General features: G+C 55.8%; 1 protein-coding gene across 3 annotated transcripts in view; it reads right to left on the reverse strand.

The window, feature by feature from the left end:
• Window positions 1-17,941, reverse strand: part of ATP13A2 (ATPase cation transporting 13A2) — a 39,409-nt gene that overhangs the window by 8,391 nt on the left and 13,077 nt on the right. For 2 of the 3 annotated variants that reach the window (XM_064730504.1, XM_064730502.1), the window contains 19 exons: window positions 17,681-17,739; window positions 16,519-16,627; window positions 16,351-16,433; window positions 14,533-14,610; window positions 13,619-13,688; window positions 12,331-12,465; window positions 12,139-12,205; window positions 9,475-9,606; window positions 7,629-7,784; window positions 7,427-7,537; window positions 7,270-7,316; window positions 6,998-7,186; window positions 5,345-5,551; window positions 4,551-4,667; window positions 4,198-4,354; window positions 3,257-3,377; window positions 2,954-3,078; window positions 1,499-1,659; window positions 107-217 (listed from right to left, as the gene is read on the reverse strand). In XM_064730504.1, coding sequence (XP_064586574.1) covers window positions 107-217; window positions 1,499-1,659; window positions 2,954-3,078; window positions 3,257-3,377; window positions 4,198-4,354; window positions 4,551-4,667; window positions 5,345-5,551; window positions 6,998-7,186; window positions 7,270-7,316; window positions 7,427-7,537; window positions 7,629-7,784; window positions 9,475-9,606; window positions 12,139-12,205; window positions 12,331-12,465; window positions 13,619-13,688; window positions 14,533-14,610; window positions 16,351-16,433; window positions 16,519-16,627; window positions 17,681-17,739 — 2,235 coding nt within the window. The remainder of the gene's footprint in view (window positions 1-106; window positions 218-1,498; window positions 1,660-2,953; window positions 3,079-3,256; window positions 3,378-4,197; window positions 4,355-4,550; window positions 4,668-5,344; window positions 5,552-6,997; window positions 7,187-7,269; window positions 7,317-7,426; window positions 7,538-7,628; window positions 7,785-9,474; window positions 9,607-12,138; window positions 12,206-12,330; window positions 12,466-13,618; window positions 13,689-14,532; window positions 14,611-16,350; window positions 16,434-16,518; window positions 16,628-17,680; window positions 17,740-17,941) is intronic. The other variant, XM_064730503.1, reaches the window with a different exon arrangement.

Here is a 17,941-nt window from a genome sequence, read left to right on the forward strand (position 1 = left end):
GCACTGGAGAGTTCCCCAAAGCACTGGAAGGTTCCCAGTGGCACTGGAAGGTTCCCCAAGGCACTGGAGGGTTCCCCAAGGCCCCTGGGGCTCCCTGCCCACTCACCCTGGGCAGCAGCTCGGAGAAGTGCTCGCAGACCACCTGGAAGGATTTCCCGTTGAGGGCGAAGTGGCAGTGCCGGGGTGGGAGGGAGGAGCTGTCCCGCTGCTGCAGGCCCTGCCAGGAAACAGCTCCAGCTCCAGCCCCAACCCCTGCAGGGCCCCCAGGCCGAGCCAGGACCCGCCTGGAGCAGCAGGAATGGCTCCCCAAAATCCCAATTCCCAGTGGGGCTGTTTGGCGATGCAGGGACCCGCTGGAGCAGCAGGAATGGCTCCCCAAAATCCCAATTCCCAGTGGGGCTGTTTGGGGTGCAGGGCTGGGCTGACCCAGCCATCCAAGCCCAGCCTGGAGCAGCAGGGAATGGCTCCCCAAAATCCCAATTGCCAGTGGGGCTGTTTGGGGTACAAGGCTGGGCTGACCCAGACCTTCACACCCAGCTTGGAGCAGCAGGGAATGGCTCCCAAAATCCCAATTCCCAGTGGGGCTCTTTGGGGTGCAGGCTGGGCTGACCCAGCCTGGAGCAGCAGGGAATGGCTCCCCAAAATCCCAATTCCCAGTGGGGCTGTTTGGGGTACAAGGCTGGGCTGATCCAGCTTGGAGCAGCATGGAATGGCTCCCCAAAATCCCAATTCCCAGTGGGGCTGTTTGGGGTGCCGGGCTGGGCTGACCGAGGTCTCCATGCCAGACCCAGAGCAGTGGGAAAGGCTCCCCAAAATCCCAATTCCAGGCACACCAATGGGGCTGTTTGGGGTGCAGCCCAGCCCTCCAAGCCCAGCTGGCAGCAGGATCTGGCAGCATCCATGGGGAGGTGTTTGGAGCTGCCATTCCAGCCTGGATCCCTGGATGTGCTCCAGGGAAAGGCAGGAGCAGCTGAACCTCTCCCGAAGGATGGGTTTATGAGGAGCAGGATCACAGCCTTAATTGCCTCCAAGGATGATGATGGAAAACCCCTTCCCACCCCTGGGAGGGCTCAGGGCCAGGCTGGAGCACCCTGGGATAGTGGAAGGTGTCCCTGCCCATGGAATGGGACAAGCTTTGAGGTCCTTTCCAACCCAACCCAACCTGTTCTGGGATTTCGGGATTCCCAGGACTGCGGAGACAGCCGGATTTGAGGGACTCCATTTCTTAGATCTTGGGAAGAAATTCCTCCCTGTGAGGGTGGGCAGGCCCTGGCACAGGGTGCCCAGAGCAGCTGTGGCTGCCCCTGGATCCCTGGAGGTGTCCAAGGCCAGGCTGGAGCACCTTGGCATGGTGGAAATTGTCCCTGCCCATGGGATAGGATGAGCTCTCAAGTCCCTCCAACCCAAATCACACTGAAATTCTGTGATTCCACAAAAAACCGAGCCCTGCAGGGTACCTGGGCAGTTTGGGCTCCCAAAAGGTGTCCTGGGCTCTCACCTCGGGCTGCTCCTCTCCTTGGGAATGCTCGGCCAGGACGAACTTGAGGGCGGCGGGTTTGTCGTGGCCGGGCGGCGAGGCTGTGACGAAGATCACGCCCTCCCTGGGCTCCACCATGCGGCAGCCCCGCGCCACGTTCATGGCTGTCAGCATGTTGTCCCCTGCCAGGGACACGTGGGCCATCAGCAAGGAGGTTTTGGGATGCCCAGGCCAAGAGGAGCAGCTCCAAGCTGCCGTGTCCCCTCTCCCGGCCACCGCAGACATGTGGTGGCTTGGCTTCCCTCTTCTTTCCTCCAAAACCTCCTGCCTGCCCTGCCCCAAGGAAATGTGGGTTCAACCCTCGTTCTCCTGCCTGGAAAACACCCAGAGGTGGACCTACACTCCCTGCATAAGGCAGGGAATTTGGGATTTCAAACACAGCAATATTTAGGGGATGGACAGCAGAACAAGGAGTTCTTCCACCCAAAACACGTCCACGCCCTGAGCCCTGCAGTGGATTGTGGATCCTGAGGGCAGGGACGCAGAGAGCCAGGACCCAGGAGTGCTCATGGTGCCCCCAGAGCTGCTCCAGGCACAGATTCCTGCTGGGGGTCATGCTGGGGTTCCTGGTAGGATCCCTGGTGGGATTCTTGGTAGGGTTCCTGAGGTGGGGTTCCTGAGGTGGAATTCCTGGTGAGGTTCCTCATGGGATTCCTGGGGTAGGGTTCCTGTTGGGATCCCTGGTGGGGGGGGCCTGGTGAGGTTCCTGGGGTGGAATTCCTGGTGGGGCTCCTCAGGTGGGGTTCCTCAGGTGGGGTTCCTCAGGTGGAACTCCTGGTGGGGTTTCTGGTAGGATTCCTGGGGTAGGGTTCCCGTTGGGATCCCTGGTGGGGCTCCTGAGGTGGAATTCCTGGTGGGGTTTCTGGGGTAGGGTTCCTGGGGTGGGATTCCTGTTGGGATCCATGTTGGGGTTCCTGGTAGGGTTCCTGGGGTGGAATTCCTGGTGGGATTGCTGCTGGGATCCCTGGTGGGATTCCTCAGGTGGAATTCCTGGGGTAGGGTTCCTGTTGGGATTCCTGGGGTGGAATTCCTGGTGGGGTTCCTGTTGGGATCCCTGGGGTAGGGTTCCTGTTGGGATCCCTGGTGGCGTTCCTGGGGTGGAATTCCTGGGGTAGGGTTCCTGTTGGGACCCCTGGTGGGTTCCTAGGGTGGATTCCTGGTGGGATTCCTGGGGTAGGGTTCCTGTTGGGATCCCTGGTGGGGCTCCTGGGGTGGAATTCCTGGTGGGATTCCTAGGGTGGATTCCTGGTGGGATCCCTGGTGGGGCTCCTGGGGTGGAATTCCTGGTGGGATTCCTGGGGTGGCGTTCCTGGAGTGGAGTTCCCAGTGGGAAAGCCCTTTCCCCCAGCACACTGCCCAGGACTGTCTGTGGGCCATCCCTCCCCGAGCCCTGTGTGCTGCTCCCTCCAGGGTCACCTGTCACCATGACGGGGCGGATGTTGGCGCTCCTCAGCAGCTGGATCACCGGCGCAGACTCCGGCTTCAGGACGTTCTTCATGACCAGGAACCCCAGGAAGTTCAGGCCGCTCTCCACGGAGTCCCTGGTGGGAGACAAGGAGCCTTTCATCACCTCCAAAACCAGCACAGAGGATCAAGAGGTGTGAGAAGCTAAAATCCATCTGGGAACCAGCCAGGGATTAGGGATGAATTCCCTGCAGGGCATCCCAGGAAATGCCGGGAGAGAGTGAGGAGATGGAGAGAGGGAGTGCTGGCACTGACCTGGGGAGCTGCAGGGCCTCCTCAAAGGTGGCCACCGTGCCCAGGGCTTTGCAGGCCAGAGCCAGGACCCGGAACCCGTCGGTGGTGTAGTGCCGGAGCATCTGGGAGAAATCCGGGGGCACTGGAAAAGCGAGGCCAGAACAGCTCCTGGGGGAGCCTGGAGATCCCAGCAGGGGATGGAGGAAGCTCTCCCCACCCCATGGAGCCTGGAGATCCCATACAGAGCTGGGGGAAACTCTCCCCACCCCATGGAGCCTGGAGATGCCATACTGGGCTGGGAGAAGCGCCCAACCCCATGGAACGTGGAGATGCCATACTGGGCTGGAGGAAACTCTCCCAACCCCAAGGAGCCTGGAAATCGCATGATGGGATGGAAGAAGCTCTTCCCACTCCAAGGAGCCTGGAAATCCCACCCTGGGCTGGAGGAAACTCTCCCCAACCCAAGGAGCCTGGAAATTCCACCCTGGGCTGGGGGAAGCTCTCTCCACCCCATGGAACCTGGAGATGCCATACTGGGACGGAGGAAGCCTCCAACCCCATGGAACCTGGAGATCCCATACTGGACTGGGGCAAGCTCTCAACCCCATGGAACCTGGAGATCCCATACTGGACTGGGGCAAGCTCTCAACCCCATGGAACCTGGAGATCCCATACTGGACTGGGGGAAGCCCTCAACCCCATGGAACCTGGAGATGCCATACTGGGCTGGGGGAAGCTCTCCCCACCCCAAGGAGCCTGGAGATCCCAGCATGGGTTGAAGGAAGCCCCCAACCCCATTCCCCATCTTCTGGCTCCTGTTTCCTTTCCCTCCTGTGGCTGGAGCCACCCCAAAGCCTTTGGGAGCTGCCCCACAGCGTTCCTGAGGATAATTCCCTGGGGGGAGAGGAGCCCCAGGGATGCAGCCAGCGGGACTGGGGGTGAGCCCACCTCCCAGTACCAACCAGTTTCCTTCCTGCACAGACTGGCCACCATCTCCGGGGCGCCCTTGACGTAGGCGTGGGCCGAGGCCTCCCCGGGCAGCTTGACCAGGACGCTCATCCTCTGCAGGGAGGAGGAGAACGGGAAACGCCGCAGGATCCCCAGCGGGGCCTGGTGCCTCTGTGGAGAGTGGGTGGGATCAGGGCCGGGCAGGAGCTCCTCCAGGAGGCAAGAACTCCTCCAGGAGGCAGGAGCTCCTCCAAGGAGGCAGGAGCTCCTCCAAGGAGGCAGGAGCTCCTCCAGGAGGCAAGAACTCCTCCAGGAGGCAGGAGCTCCTCCAGGAAGCAGGAGGGTGAGGAGCTGTTCCATGGGTTACCCTGTCCCGAGGTTGCTCCTCCTCTGGTGGAGGTTTCACCACAGCCAAGACCTTCATCTCAAACTGCTGGAACGCCGGGAGCTCCCCTTCCTCCTCCTCCTCCATCATCTCCAGGCGCTGAAATCGAGAGGGCAAAACCCTGATGAGCTCATCCACCCACAGAGGGTCCAGAACCGCCGAGTTCCCAACGCCTCCCTCTCCAGCCCTGCAATCCCCATTGTGGGAATCTACAAAATTAGAAGGTTTTGGGAAAGCTGCAAAAGTCAGGCTTTAGAGGCAGTATAACTGTGAGTAAAGCTAGGCAGCAGCCATGAGATACGTCAGCAGAAAAATTAAATTTAAGCTGTAGAAAAGCAAGGGCAAATAGAACAATGATCTGTGTATTAACGCTTGTCTAGAATAACTCTCTAAGCTACAGAAAAGTTTATCTAGCAAGATATTAGGAAGGTTGAAGCTTAATAATGGAGCTCTGTGCACAAGAGCTTACAAGCAGGTATTGTATTTGAAATAAGCAAACATTGTTTTAACCAAAGGTATGTGTGTTTATAGTGATTGGATAGAACTACTGTCAATGTGCTTTTGCTTTGTGTGATTGGTCAAAAAAGTTATAAAGTGAGGTGTAACTTTAAGTTCTTGGTCTGCTGCTTGGGATGTGAGCTGCTGGCATCTTCCCATTGTCATAACCATGGAATGAGACTGATGCTGGAAAATAAAACAGCTCAAGGCACATTCCACAGCAGCCCCATCCCGTTGGTGATTTGAACAGAGCCCCGGGCCGGCCACACCCGCCTCACCCAGCCGGTGGATTCCAGCATTTTGATGTCCACGGGGTCCCCGACGAGCTGTCCCCGCAGCGGTGACACGGCGTGGCAGGTGGCCAGGGCGTAGAGCAGGGCGCCGGCGGGCAGGCAGCGGGGCTCGTGCACGATGGGCAGGAAGCGCTGCTGCTCCAGGGGCACCACGCCCCACACGTCCAGCCCCTCCTGGGTCAGTGTCCCCGTCTGTGGGCACAGCACGGTGGGTCCGGGCAGCCCCGGTGCCCACCCTGCCCGCCCCATCTCTGTGGCAGATCCCATAGAGCTTGGGGAGGATTGAGACTTAACACTAGGTGTCACAGACATCTTTTCACTAAAAATCCTTTCTTGGGGTTTTCTGCCTTCTGAGAAGCTGAGGCCTCAGAAACAAAATGTAAACAGTGGTTATCTGCTGCTGTGGAATGCATCAGGTGGATTTTTGATTGGCCCATCTTGGATGTTTATAATTAATGGCCAATCAAGGCCGAGCCATCTCAGACAGAGTCCGAGAGAGCTGCCTTTGTTATCATTCCTTTCTATTCTATTCTTAGCCAGCCTTCTGAGAGGAAACCCTTCCTTCTATTCTTTTTAGTTAGTTATAATGTAATATACAGATCATGAAATAATAAATCAAGCCTTCTGAACATGGAGTCAACATTCTCGTCTCTTCCCTCACCTGAAGACCCCTGTGACCACTGTCACAAGTAGGAACTGCTGAGTCACGATGAGACAGCAAAATAAGCTCCTGTCTCTGCCCCCCCGCCCCTTAGCCTTATCTTTGTAACCTCATAGGCCACTATACCTAACCCTTGCTGTTGGACAAGTTTGGATCCCACTACACCCTATAAAGAGGGGTTGTTTTAGCCCATTTGACAGCAGAAGAGCTGTCACTGGAATCCTTCAGTCTCCTCAATAAACCATCGCTGTGGAACACCAGGATTTCTCCTCTCTTGCGTCTGCTGCAGCCTCAGCCAAGGGCACCCCAGCAGGCAAACAAAGAGCTGAGATCCTAAGAGAGCTGATATCACCAAAGAGCTGACAATCAGCTTGCTAAAGGGTAGCCTGCAGCCATGGCCACGGGCTAACTGGGCATTTGAGCACTCTGTCTCCCAGAGGGACTGAGCTCCCGGGCGATCTTGCACTGCTTGATAATAAGGCCAGACCTGATAGAGGCTTTATTATGAGACAGCAAAATAAGCTCCTGTCTCTGACCCCCGCCCCTTAGCCTTATCTTTGTAACCTCATAGGCCACTATACCTAACCCTTGCTGTTGGACAAGTTTGGATCCCCCTACACCCTATAAAGAGGGGCTGTTTTAGCCCATTCGACAGCAGAAGAGCTGTCACTGGAACCCTTCAGTCTCCCCAATAAACCATCGCTGTGGAACACCAGGACTTCTCCTTCTTCTCTCTCGTGTTTGCCGCAGCCTCAGCCAAGGGCACCCCAGCAGGCAAGCAAAGAGCTGAGATCCTAAGAGAGCTGATATCACTAAAGAGCTGACAATCACCGAGCTTGCTAAAGGGCAGCCTGCAGCCATGGCCACGAGCTAACTGGGCATTTGAGCACTCTGTCTCCCAGAGGGACTGGGCTCCCGGACCATCCTTGCACCGCTCAATAATCAGGCCGAGATGGAGGCTTTGTTATACACCTCACCTTGTCGAAGCACACCAGGCGGATCTTCCCGCACAGGTTGATCCGCGGGGGGCTGATGCAGAAGATTCCCTGCTTTTTCAGCCGGTTCTGGGCGTAGATGGTGCCCACGGTCATGGCGGCCGGCAGCGCCGGCGGCACGATGACGGTGACCAGGTCCAGGGCGCGGATGATGATTTGTCCCACCGGGACCTGGGAGGGGAGCAGGAGGAACAGGATCCATCCCTCCCCTGATGGATCCCTGTGGGCTGTCCCACTCGCTCCACCAGCCCTACCTTGTTCCTAATGAGGATGAGGATGCTGTACAAGGTGCCGATGAGAGCTGTGCAAGGGGAGAAGGGGCTCGGTTACAAAGCAGGGCACAGCAGGGAGATGGGATTCCATTCCAAGGAATCTGGCGGCTCCACAAGGCATCTCCACGTCCAGACCTACCCAGGATGGCGAGGAACAGCACAAACTTCACAGCATCCTTGTAGAACTTGAAGCTCACGGGTTTGGGGTAGAGGATGGAGCTGATGAGGTCCCCCTTGGCTGTGCAGAACCCTGCGGGACAGGCAGGAGATCACCATGGCACCGCTCCCAAGGGCACGGATTTAACCCGGGATTCATCCTGGATTATCCCCCACGCCCTCACCTGTGCGGGTGACCACGGCCAGCACCTCCCCGCCCACGTAGGCCTTGGCCTGGATGACCTGTGTGCCGCAGAACAGCGTGTGCCGCCGGTGCTCCTCGGGGCAGTACGCGGCTCCGCCCGCCGGCAGCGGCGTCTTCATCACCGGCACGCTCTCCCCTGCCCAGAACATTCCGGGGGGGATTGTCACCCCAGGGGGGTCAGGGGGCAGCCAGGGACACTGCTGGGCACAGGGACACTGCTGGGGACATTGCTGGGACACTGCTGGGCACAGGGACACTGCTGGGACATTGCTGGGACAGTGCTGGGGACAGGGACACTGCTGGGGACATTGCTGGGACACTGCTGGGACACTGCTGGGACAGGGACACTGCTGGGGACATTGCTGGGACACTGCTGGGACACTGCTGGGGACAGGGACACTGCTGGGACAGTGCTGGGACACTGCTGGGACACTGCTGGGACACTGCTGGGGACAGGGACACTGCTGGGACATTGCTGGGACAGGGACACGGCTGGGACAGGGACACTGCTGGGGACATTGCAGGGGACAAGGACACTGCTGGGGACAGGGACACTGCTGGGACATTGCTGGGACAGGGACACGGCTGGGACAGGGCCACGGCTGGGGACATTGCAGGGGACAAGGACACTGCTGGGGACAGGGACACTGCTGGGACACCACAAACACCACTGGGGACACTGCTGGGGACTCACACACAGACTGCTGGGGACACAGACACTGCTGGGGACATGAACACTGCTGGCACCAGCTGGGGACCCCACAGTGACACCCCCCAGCAGTGCCAGGCTGGTGACACTGCTGCCTGAGGATTTTATACTCTGCATTTTGAGACCCTGTGCTGCATTAGCGCCTAACCCTAAACTCCACAGTGCCAGCTGCTGCTCTCCTGTTTTATTCAGACACAACAATTCCTCTGGGCCTGAAACTCAAGGACACCCTCCAGCTTCAAGGCCCAAAAAGTACCAACAAAATGAGCTGGGGAGCAGCAAACTTGGGGTAAATGACTTCATCACCTGAAGCTGTAATTGGAGCATTAATCCCTGATATGTAAATGGGGTTAAAAATTTATAATTGTCTGAAAAACTCATGACCATTGTCCATTTTGGGTGTAGCCTCAGAGGTTTCTGACTTGCTGTTGGAACTCAGTGCATCCCTCTGGGTGTCCAGAACTGCTGAGGACCCCACTGGGGGGCTCAGAGACCCTGGCACACAGCCCAGAGCACCTGGGGATTTGATTGTGACCCCTGGAGCAAGTTGCCAGCTTTGTATGAGGACATGAAAGTCACACAGGTTTGAATAATGTAAGAACAAAATGATCACAGAGTGAAAATGCAGATTTTCAGATTTTTGGTGTGGGGGTTATGGGGATAAGATGGAGGAACTTGGACATGTCTAGCCTTTCTTCTTCTTGTTCCGCATTTTCTGCAGTGATGTTGGCACTTTGGTGGTTTAGAGTAGAAGCTCACTGTCTAACACAGGTGATGGGTATTGGGAATTAAGTGTAAATATGTTATATGTAGTTTGTAGTATAAAAGGACAACACAGAGTGCCTGTGGCTGCCTGGCTGAGCAGATCTCAGCTGGGCAGAAAGAAAATTTTATAGATAAAATTAATAACCTCAAGACCGAAAAGTGAGGAGTCCAGACTCATCCTTCAGTTGTGCAGGCCGAAACAGAGACACCCTGCACATCTTGGGGCACCAATTATCAACAGCAACCCGAGAACTGCCCAAGGTGTATCCATGGACAGCCTTCCATAAATCCCCACATAACCCTGTGTGTCCCTGCTCAGGCAGCCACCCCGGGGTGCAGGGAGGGCTCTCACCGGTCAGCAGGCTCTCGTTGACCATGCACTCCCCGCTCAGCAGCGCCGCGTCGCACGGCAGCACCGCCCCGGCCGCCGGCAGCCGGATGCAGTCCCCGGGCACCAGCTCTGCCGAGCTGACCACCAGCTCCTCTGGAAAACAGCCCTGCTCAGGGTGTGGGGAATGGAGAACCTGGAGAACCTGCTCAGGGACTGGGAAACGGGGCATTCATCTCCAGACACCTGGAGAACCCACTCAGGGCCTGGGGAACAAAGCACTTGTCTCCAGGCACCTGGAGAACCCACTCAGGGATTGGGAAACAGGGCATTCATCTCCAGAAACCTGGAGAACCCCCTCAGGGTGTGGGGAATGGGGCATTCATCTCCAGAAACCTGGAGAACCCCCTCAGGGATTGGGGAATGGGGAAACTCATCATCTCACACCTGGAGAACCCACTCAGGAATTGGGGAATGGGGAAACTCATCTCCAGACACCTGGAGAACCCACTCAGGGCCTGGGGAATGGGACATTCATCTCCAGAAACCTGGAGAACTCACTCAGGGATTGGGGAATGGGACACTCATCTCCAGAAACCTGGAGAACCCACTCAGGGTGTGGGGAATGGGACATTCATCTCCAGACACCTGGAGAACCACCTCAGGGATTGGGAAATGGGGTCACTCATCTCCAGACACCTGGAATACCCACTCAGGGATTGGGGAATGGGGAAACTCATCTCCTGACACCTGGAGAACCCACTCAGGGATTGGGGAATGGAGTCACTTATCTCCAGGCACCTGGAGAACCCACTCAGGGATTGGGGAACAGGGCATTCATCTCCAGGCTCCTGGAGAACCCACTTGGGGATTGGGGAATGGGACACTCATCTCCAGGGACCATGGAAGGAATCCCAATGGGATAAGGCAGCAAACAGGAAGGGGTTAATTCCCAGGAGGTGGGAAATTGAGATCCAGGCCTGGGGAAAGCTGATCCAGACCAGAATTCCCAGCAGGGAGGTGCCAGGGCTGGGAAGAGCTGATCCAGACCACAATTCCCAGCCACCCGAGCACTGGGAATGGCACAAACACCTGTGGACAGCCAGGGTTTGGGCTGTGTGACAAATGGAGCTACCAGAGGAACCCCAGGGATTCCCGGCACTGGGAAGAGCAGGAGGAAAAGGGCTGCTGGGACAGGGCAGGGATTCATGGGGGGATTATCCTTTAATCAATTTGTCTCTCTCTTTCCCTGAAATCTCTTGTTAAATTAAATCCATATTGGCTTTGGAATATGGTCTTGTCTGCACCTTCACTTGGACAGAGGTATCTTTTACTAACTGGACCCCAAAACTATTCCAGTGTATCCCAGCATTATTCCCATGTATAATAACGTTATTCCCATTTATCATATTGTTATTCCCATGTATCCCAACATCACTCCTGTCTTATAACACTATTCCCATATATTTGTATAATTATTCCCATGTATCCCAACATTATTCCCATATATCATAATATTAATCCCATATATCATAAGGTTATTCCCATATATCACAATGTTATTCCCACGTATCCCAACATTATTCCTGTGTATCCCAACATTATTCCCATGTATAATAGCATTATTCCCATATATCATAACATTGTTCCCAAGCACCCCAACACTATTCCCCATATCATAACGTTATTCCCATGTATAATAACATTATTCCCAAGTATAACAGCATTATTCCCATGTATCATAACATTGTTCCTGTCTATCCCAACATATTCCCACACATCCCAACATAATTCTGGTGTCTCATAACATTATTCCCATGCATAATAACATTATTCCCATATATCATAACATTGTTCCCAAGCACCCCAACACTATTCCCCATATATCATAACATTATTCCCATATATCATAACATTATTCCCATATATCCCAACTTTATTCCCATGTATCCCAACATTATTCCCACACATCCCAACGTTACTCTGGTGTTTCATAACATTATTTCAATGTATAATCACATTATTCCCATGTATCCCACCATTATTTCCATGTATCCCAACACTATTCCTGTGTATCCCAACACTATTCCCACACATGCCAACATTACTCTTTGTTGGGATGTTTCATAACATTATTCCCATCTATCACAACATTATTCCTATGTATAATAACATTATTCCCATGTACATTAACATTATTCCCATATATCATAACATTGTTCCTGTCTATCCCAACACTATTCCCACACATCCCAGCATTACTCTGGTGTCTCATAACATTATTCCCATATATCATAACATTATTTCCATATATCCCAACTTTATACCCATGTATCCCAACATTATTCCCGTGTCTCCCAACATTATTCCCACACATCCCAATGTTACTCTGGTGTTTCATAACATTATTCCCATGTATAATAACATTATTCCCATATATCATAACATTATTCCCATATATCATAACATTATTCCCATATATCATAACATTGATCCTGTCTATCCCAACACTATTCCCCCACATCCCAACATTACTCTGGTGTCTCATAACATTATTCCCATGCACAATTACATTATTCCAGCGTGTCCCAACATCATTCCCACCTATCCCAACACCACTTTGGTGCAGGACCAGGATCCCAAAGGACACATCATCCCAACCACCATCCCAAAAACCCTCCCTCTCACCTCCTCCAGGCCGCCGCACCCGGACCCCCACGGACATCCTGGCCATGTTCCGCAGCGTGGTGCTTTGCTGGGAGGGAGGCAGTGATCAGAATCCACCCAAAACATGGGAAACCATCCCCAAAAAACGGCCTGGGGGGCTCGGAAGCAGGGATGGAGGACAGGGAGGGCTGGGATAGGGCTGTCCCCACCCACCTTGCGCGTCTCGTAGAGGGACAGCCCCAGCGAGAAGGTGGAGATGAGGAAGATGCAGGCGGCGTAGTAGTAATAGGCATCACACACCCACAGCACCATGCTGAGCACTTGGAACAGGTAGAAGGGGTTGAGCACCTGCAACAAGGAGAAAAAACAGCTCTGGGAGCTCACCGGGAGACCTCCTTGGGGTGGGAGACCTCCAGCCAACAGTTCCAGTCCCTCTGGAGAACCTTTCCAGCCCATCCTGGGATTTCCAGCTCTTGGGGTGGAAGAACCTCCCCCAGCCCACCATGGGATTTCCAGGTCCTGGGTGGAAGAACCCCAGCCATGGGATTTCAGATCCTGAAAGGGAACTCCTCCAGCCCATCATGGGATTTCCAGGCTCCTTGGGGTGGGAGAACCTCCCCCAGCCCACCATGGGATTTCCAGCTCTTGGGTGGAGACCTCCCCACCATGGGATTTCCAGGATCCTGGAAATGGGGGAGAACCTCCCCCAGCCCACCATGGGATTTCCAGGTCCCTCAGGGTGGGAGAACCTCCCCCAGCCCATCATGGGATTTCCAGGATCCTGGAAATGGGGGAGAACCTCCCCCAGCCCACCATGGGATTTCCAGGCTCCTTGGGGTGGGAGAACCTCCTCCAGCCCATCATGAGATTTCCAGGATCTTGGAAATGGGGGACTCCCAGCATTATGGGATTCAGGATCCTGAGTGGAACCTCTCCCAGCCCACTATGGGATTTCTAGGTTCCTCAGGGTGGGAGAACCTCCTCCAGCCCATCATGGGATTTAACCTCCTCCATCCCATTATGGGATTTCCAGACTCCTGGAAGTGGGAAGAACTTCTCCCAGCCCAGTATGGGATTTCCAGGCTCCTTGGGGTGGGGAGAGCTTCCCCCAGCTCAGTACAGGATTTCCAGGAGGGAGGAATTTCTTGGAGGAGGAAAGGCTTCCTCCACCCCATCATGAGCCTTCCAGGCTCCTGGAGGCAGAGGAGAACCCAGCCCTTCCCTGGGCCCTTCCCTGGGGCTGGCAGCCCCCAAACCCTCCATCCCCCCTGGAATTCCCTCTGGATGCTGCTCCCAAGGGTGCTCAGCCACCTCCACAACCCCTGGGGGCTGCTCCTGTCTGCACCCAGAGGGTCAGGAAGGGTCCTCTCATGGCTCTGCCTTCTCCCCAAATCCTCTCCTCCCTTCCCAAGGGCCGGGAAGCGCTTCCAGACAGGGACAGGGAGCAGGGGAGGGATCTGTCCTGGGAAAATCCACTTGGGAAACCCAGCCTGGAACCCACCTCCTCCACCAGGAGCCTGGCGTAGGACTTGACAGGCACCTCGATGAGGTTGGGGCCGTAGATCTTCCTCCTGAGGAGGGGGAAGAACAGAGAGGGAATTTTATCCTTGGGAAGGAGAGGGAAGGAGTTCTATCCTTGGGAAAAGAGAAGGAAGGAGTTTGATTCTTGGGAAAGGAGAATTTTATCCTTGGGAAGGAGAGGGAAGGAGTTTTATCCTTGGGAAAAGAGAGGGAAGGAATTCTATCCTCGGGAAAGGAAAGGGAAGGAGTTTGATCCTTGGGAAAGGAGAATTTGATCCTTGGGAAAAGAGTGGGAAGGAACTTTATCCTTGGGAAAAGAAAGGGAAGGAATTTCACCCTTGGGAAAAGAGGGAAGGAATTCTATCCTTGGGAAAAGAAAGGGAAGGAATTTCACCCTTGAGAAAGGAAAGGGAAGGTATTTTATCCTTGGGAAAAGAGGGAAGGAGTTTGATCCTTGAGAAAAGAAAGGGAAGGAATTTCATCCTTGGGAAAAGAAAGGGAAGGAATTTCTCCCCTGGGAAAAGAGGGAAGGAATTTGATCCTTGGGAAAAGTGGGAAGGAGTTTTATCCTTGGGAAAAGAAAGGGAAGGAATTTGATCCTTGGGAAAAGAAAGGGAAGGAGTTTCACCCCTGGGAAAACAAAGGGAAGGAGTTCTATCCTTGGGAAAAGAAAGGGAAGGAGTTTCACCCTTGGGAAAAGAGAGAAGGAGTTTCACCCTTGGGAAAAGCTGCATTTCCAGCCCAAAGGCCCCTTGTGCTGCCCAGACCCCCAGGAGGAGCTGGGTTATGCAGAGAAGCCAATCCCAGGAATCCCATCCCGCCCGGCACTTTGGGGTCGGAGGCTCCGGGATTCCCTGCTCCCTGGAAAAGCCCCAGGGCGCTGCCAGCCCCCACCTGGCACCGTGCTCCTGCTGGTCCAGCCCGGCCTGGCACAGGTGCAGCTCTGCGCAGCTCCAGCCCTCGTCCAGGACGCTGGGCAGCAAAGGAAAACAGGGAGAGAGTCAGACCCAGCGGGGAGGGCGGAACAAACAGCACAGCCAAGGGCTGGGGACAAACCCACCCCTTTGGAAAGGGAGAGTGCCCTGTTCCTTGGCCTCTCTGCAGCCCACGGCTGCCAAGGGAAGGCAACAAAAGGGGCACAGTCTGAGCTGGGAGCGTCCGGCCCTGCCAAACTGCCCCGGCCGGCTCCCCGTGCCCGGGAGCACCCTGAGGGCACCAGGGATGGCTCCAGAGGCCTGGGAGTGCTCAGGGTGATGCCTCAGGGTTTGAGCCTTTATATTTTCCGTGTATTTGTGACCCTGCAGTTCTTTAGTGTGTAACTCCAAACCCCACACGCAGTGCCAGCTGCTGTTCTCCCGTTTGGGGCAGACACAGCAATTCCTCTCCAGGCCTGGAAGTCAAGGACACCTCACTGCCTCAGGATTTCATATATTCATTTAATATATTTTTTATTATTTGTAATATTTTCAGTTTGTAATTTGTAATATAACCCTGCAGTTCTTCAGTGTAGGACTCCAAACCCCACACGCAGTGCCAGCTGCTGTTCCCCCGTTAGGGGCAGACACAACAATTCCTCTCCATTTCCTCAAGGACACCTCACTGCCTCAGGATTTCATATATTCATTTTATATATTCTATATTATTTGTATGTACAATTTGTAATATAACCTTGCAGTTCTTTAGTGTGTAACTCCAAACCCCACACGCAGTGCCAGCTGCTGTTCTCCCGTTTGGGGCAGACACAGCAATTCCTCTCTAATTCCTCAAGGAGCCCTCACTGCCTCAGGCCCCCAGAGATTAAACAAAAGGGAGCTGGGGGAGCAAACCTGGGGTAAATGACTTCATTATCTGAAGCTGTAATTGGAGGATTAACCCTCAATATGCAAATGGACCAAAGTTATAAAAGTGTGAAAACCTGTGAGCCGTGATCCATTTTTGGGAGTAGCCCCTGGGGGGCTTTGTCCGCCCAAGGTGCCTTGACTGAAGGCCCTCAAAAAACACAAAAGTGATTTTATTCCCTTAATTTGGCCTGGCCTCTGTTTTTAGGGAGCCCCAAAAAGGGCACCAAGGGACAGGAGATACAGGGGATGCTGGGGGCAGGAGGGTCCTGAGGGAACTCAGGAATGCCAGGATCCAGGAGGGCCCTGAGGGAGCTGGGAATGCCAGATAGGATCCAGGAGAGTCCTGCGGGAGCTGGGAATGCTGGGATCCAGGAGGATTCTGATGGAGCTCAGGGAGCTGGAAATGTCAGGATCCAGGAGAGTCCTGAGGGAGCTGGGTATGTCAGGATCCAGGAGGATTCTGAGGGAGCTGGGAATGCTGGGAATGCCAGGATCCAGGAGGATCCTGAGGGAGCTGAGGGAGTTGGAAATGCTGGGATGTAGGAGGATCCTGAGGGAGCCGAGGGACCTGAGGGAGAGGGAATGCCAGGATCCAGGAGGATCCTGAGGGAGCAGGAATGCCGGGACCCAGGAGGATCCTGAGGGAGTTCAGAAACGTCGGGAATGCCAGGATCCAGGAGGATCCTGAGGGAGCTGGGAATGCTAGGATCCAGGAGGATCCTGAGGGAGCAGGAATGCCGGGACCCAGGAGGATCCTGAGGGAGTTCAGAAACGTCGGGAATGCCAGGATCCAGGAGGATCCTGAGGGAGCTGGGAATGCTAGGATCCAGGAGGATCCTGAGGGAGCAGGAACGCCGGGCTCTGGCAGTACCTGACCCTGCAGAAGGCCTGCCGCCGCTCCAGCCACACGTAGCGCATTCCCTGGAACAGGTAATACCTCAGGAGGTTCTTCTGCTGGAAAGGGATGGGAAAACAACACATGAGTAGGGTGTCCAGGGACAGGGGGAGGGCCTGGGGGTGAGGAAGGTGCCGGTGCCACCTCGTCCTTGTCGTGCAGCCGCACGGTGTCACGGCTCTCGTCCTCGTCCGGCACCGCCACGGCCACGCTGCTCCTGCGCTCCGGCTGGGCCCCGGGGTGCTGCTCCAGGCTGTGGGGGAACTGGGGTCAGCCATGGCCTGTCATCCTCCATCAGGGACATCAGGGCTCAATCATGGCCTGTCACCCTCCCTCAGGGACACCTGGGCTCAGCCATGGCCTGTCACCCTCCCTCAGGGACATCAGGGCTCAGCCATGGCCTGTCACCATCCCTCAGGGACACCCAGGCTCAGCCACCCTCCCTCAGGGACACTGGGACTCAGCCATGGCCTGTCATCCTCCATCAGGGACATCAGGGCTCAGTGATGGCCTGTCACCCTTCCTCAGGGACACCCAGGCTCAGTCACCCTCCCTTGGGGACACTGGGTCTCAGTCATCCTCCCTCATGAACATTGGGACTCAGCCATGGCCTGCCACCCTCCCTCAGGGCCAGGGGACACCTTGGCTCAGCCTGGCCTGTCAGCCCTGCCCTGCCCCCCTCCCTCAGGGACACCTGGGCTCAGCCATGGTCTGTCACCCTCCCTCAGGGACATTGGGGCTCAGCCTGACCTGCCACCCTCCCCCTCAGGGCTGTCAGGGCTCAGCCATCCTCCCTCAGGGCCAGGGGACACCTGGGCCCAGCCTGGCTTGTCAGCCCTGGTCAGCCCTGTCCCTCAGGGACACCTAGGCTCAGCCATGGCCTGTCACCCTCCATCAGGGACACTGGCACTCAGCTCTGACCTGCCACCCTCTCTTGGAGACACAGGGACTCAGTCCTGGCCTGCCACACTCCCTCAGGGACACCCGGGCTTGGCCACCCTCCCTTGGGGACACCCAGGCTCAGCCTGGCATGTCAGCCATGGCCTGTCACCCTCCATCAGGGGACATTGGGACTCAGCCCCGGCCTGCCACCCTCCCTTGGGGACATCGGGGCTCAGCCATGGCCTGTCACCCTCCCTCAGGGACACCCAGGCTCAGTCACCCTCCCTCAGGGACACCCAGGCTCAGTCACCCTCCCTTGGGGACACTGGTGCTCAGTCACCCTCCCTCGGGGACACTGGGGCTCAGTCACCCTCCCCACGGCCAGGAGTGGCCCCAGACCCCTCAGGGACAGACCCCGGCTCACCTGGCCTCGCCGAGCGGCTCCGTCAGCACCTTGGTGGTGAAGCACTGCCCAAAACGGTCCTGAAACACAGGGATGGGGGACTGGGAATGCCTGGAGTGTTCCCAGCTCCTTCCAGAACCCGGGAAGGCCCTGGCCACACATCCCAGATGGGGGATGAGGTTTGGGGAAAATGAGGAGAAGTTCCAAGCTGGGCAGGCTGGGATGGAAGAGGAAAACGAGGTGTTATTTTAGGAATAATAATGATTCCTGGAATGGGATAAT

Source organism: Zonotrichia leucophrys, chromosome 21 (genome assembly GCF_028769735.1).
Source record: "Zonotrichia leucophrys gambelii isolate GWCS_2022_RI chromosome 21, RI_Zleu_2.0, whole genome shotgun sequence".
NCBI lineage: Eukaryota > Metazoa > Chordata > Aves > Passeriformes > Passerellidae > Zonotrichia > Zonotrichia leucophrys.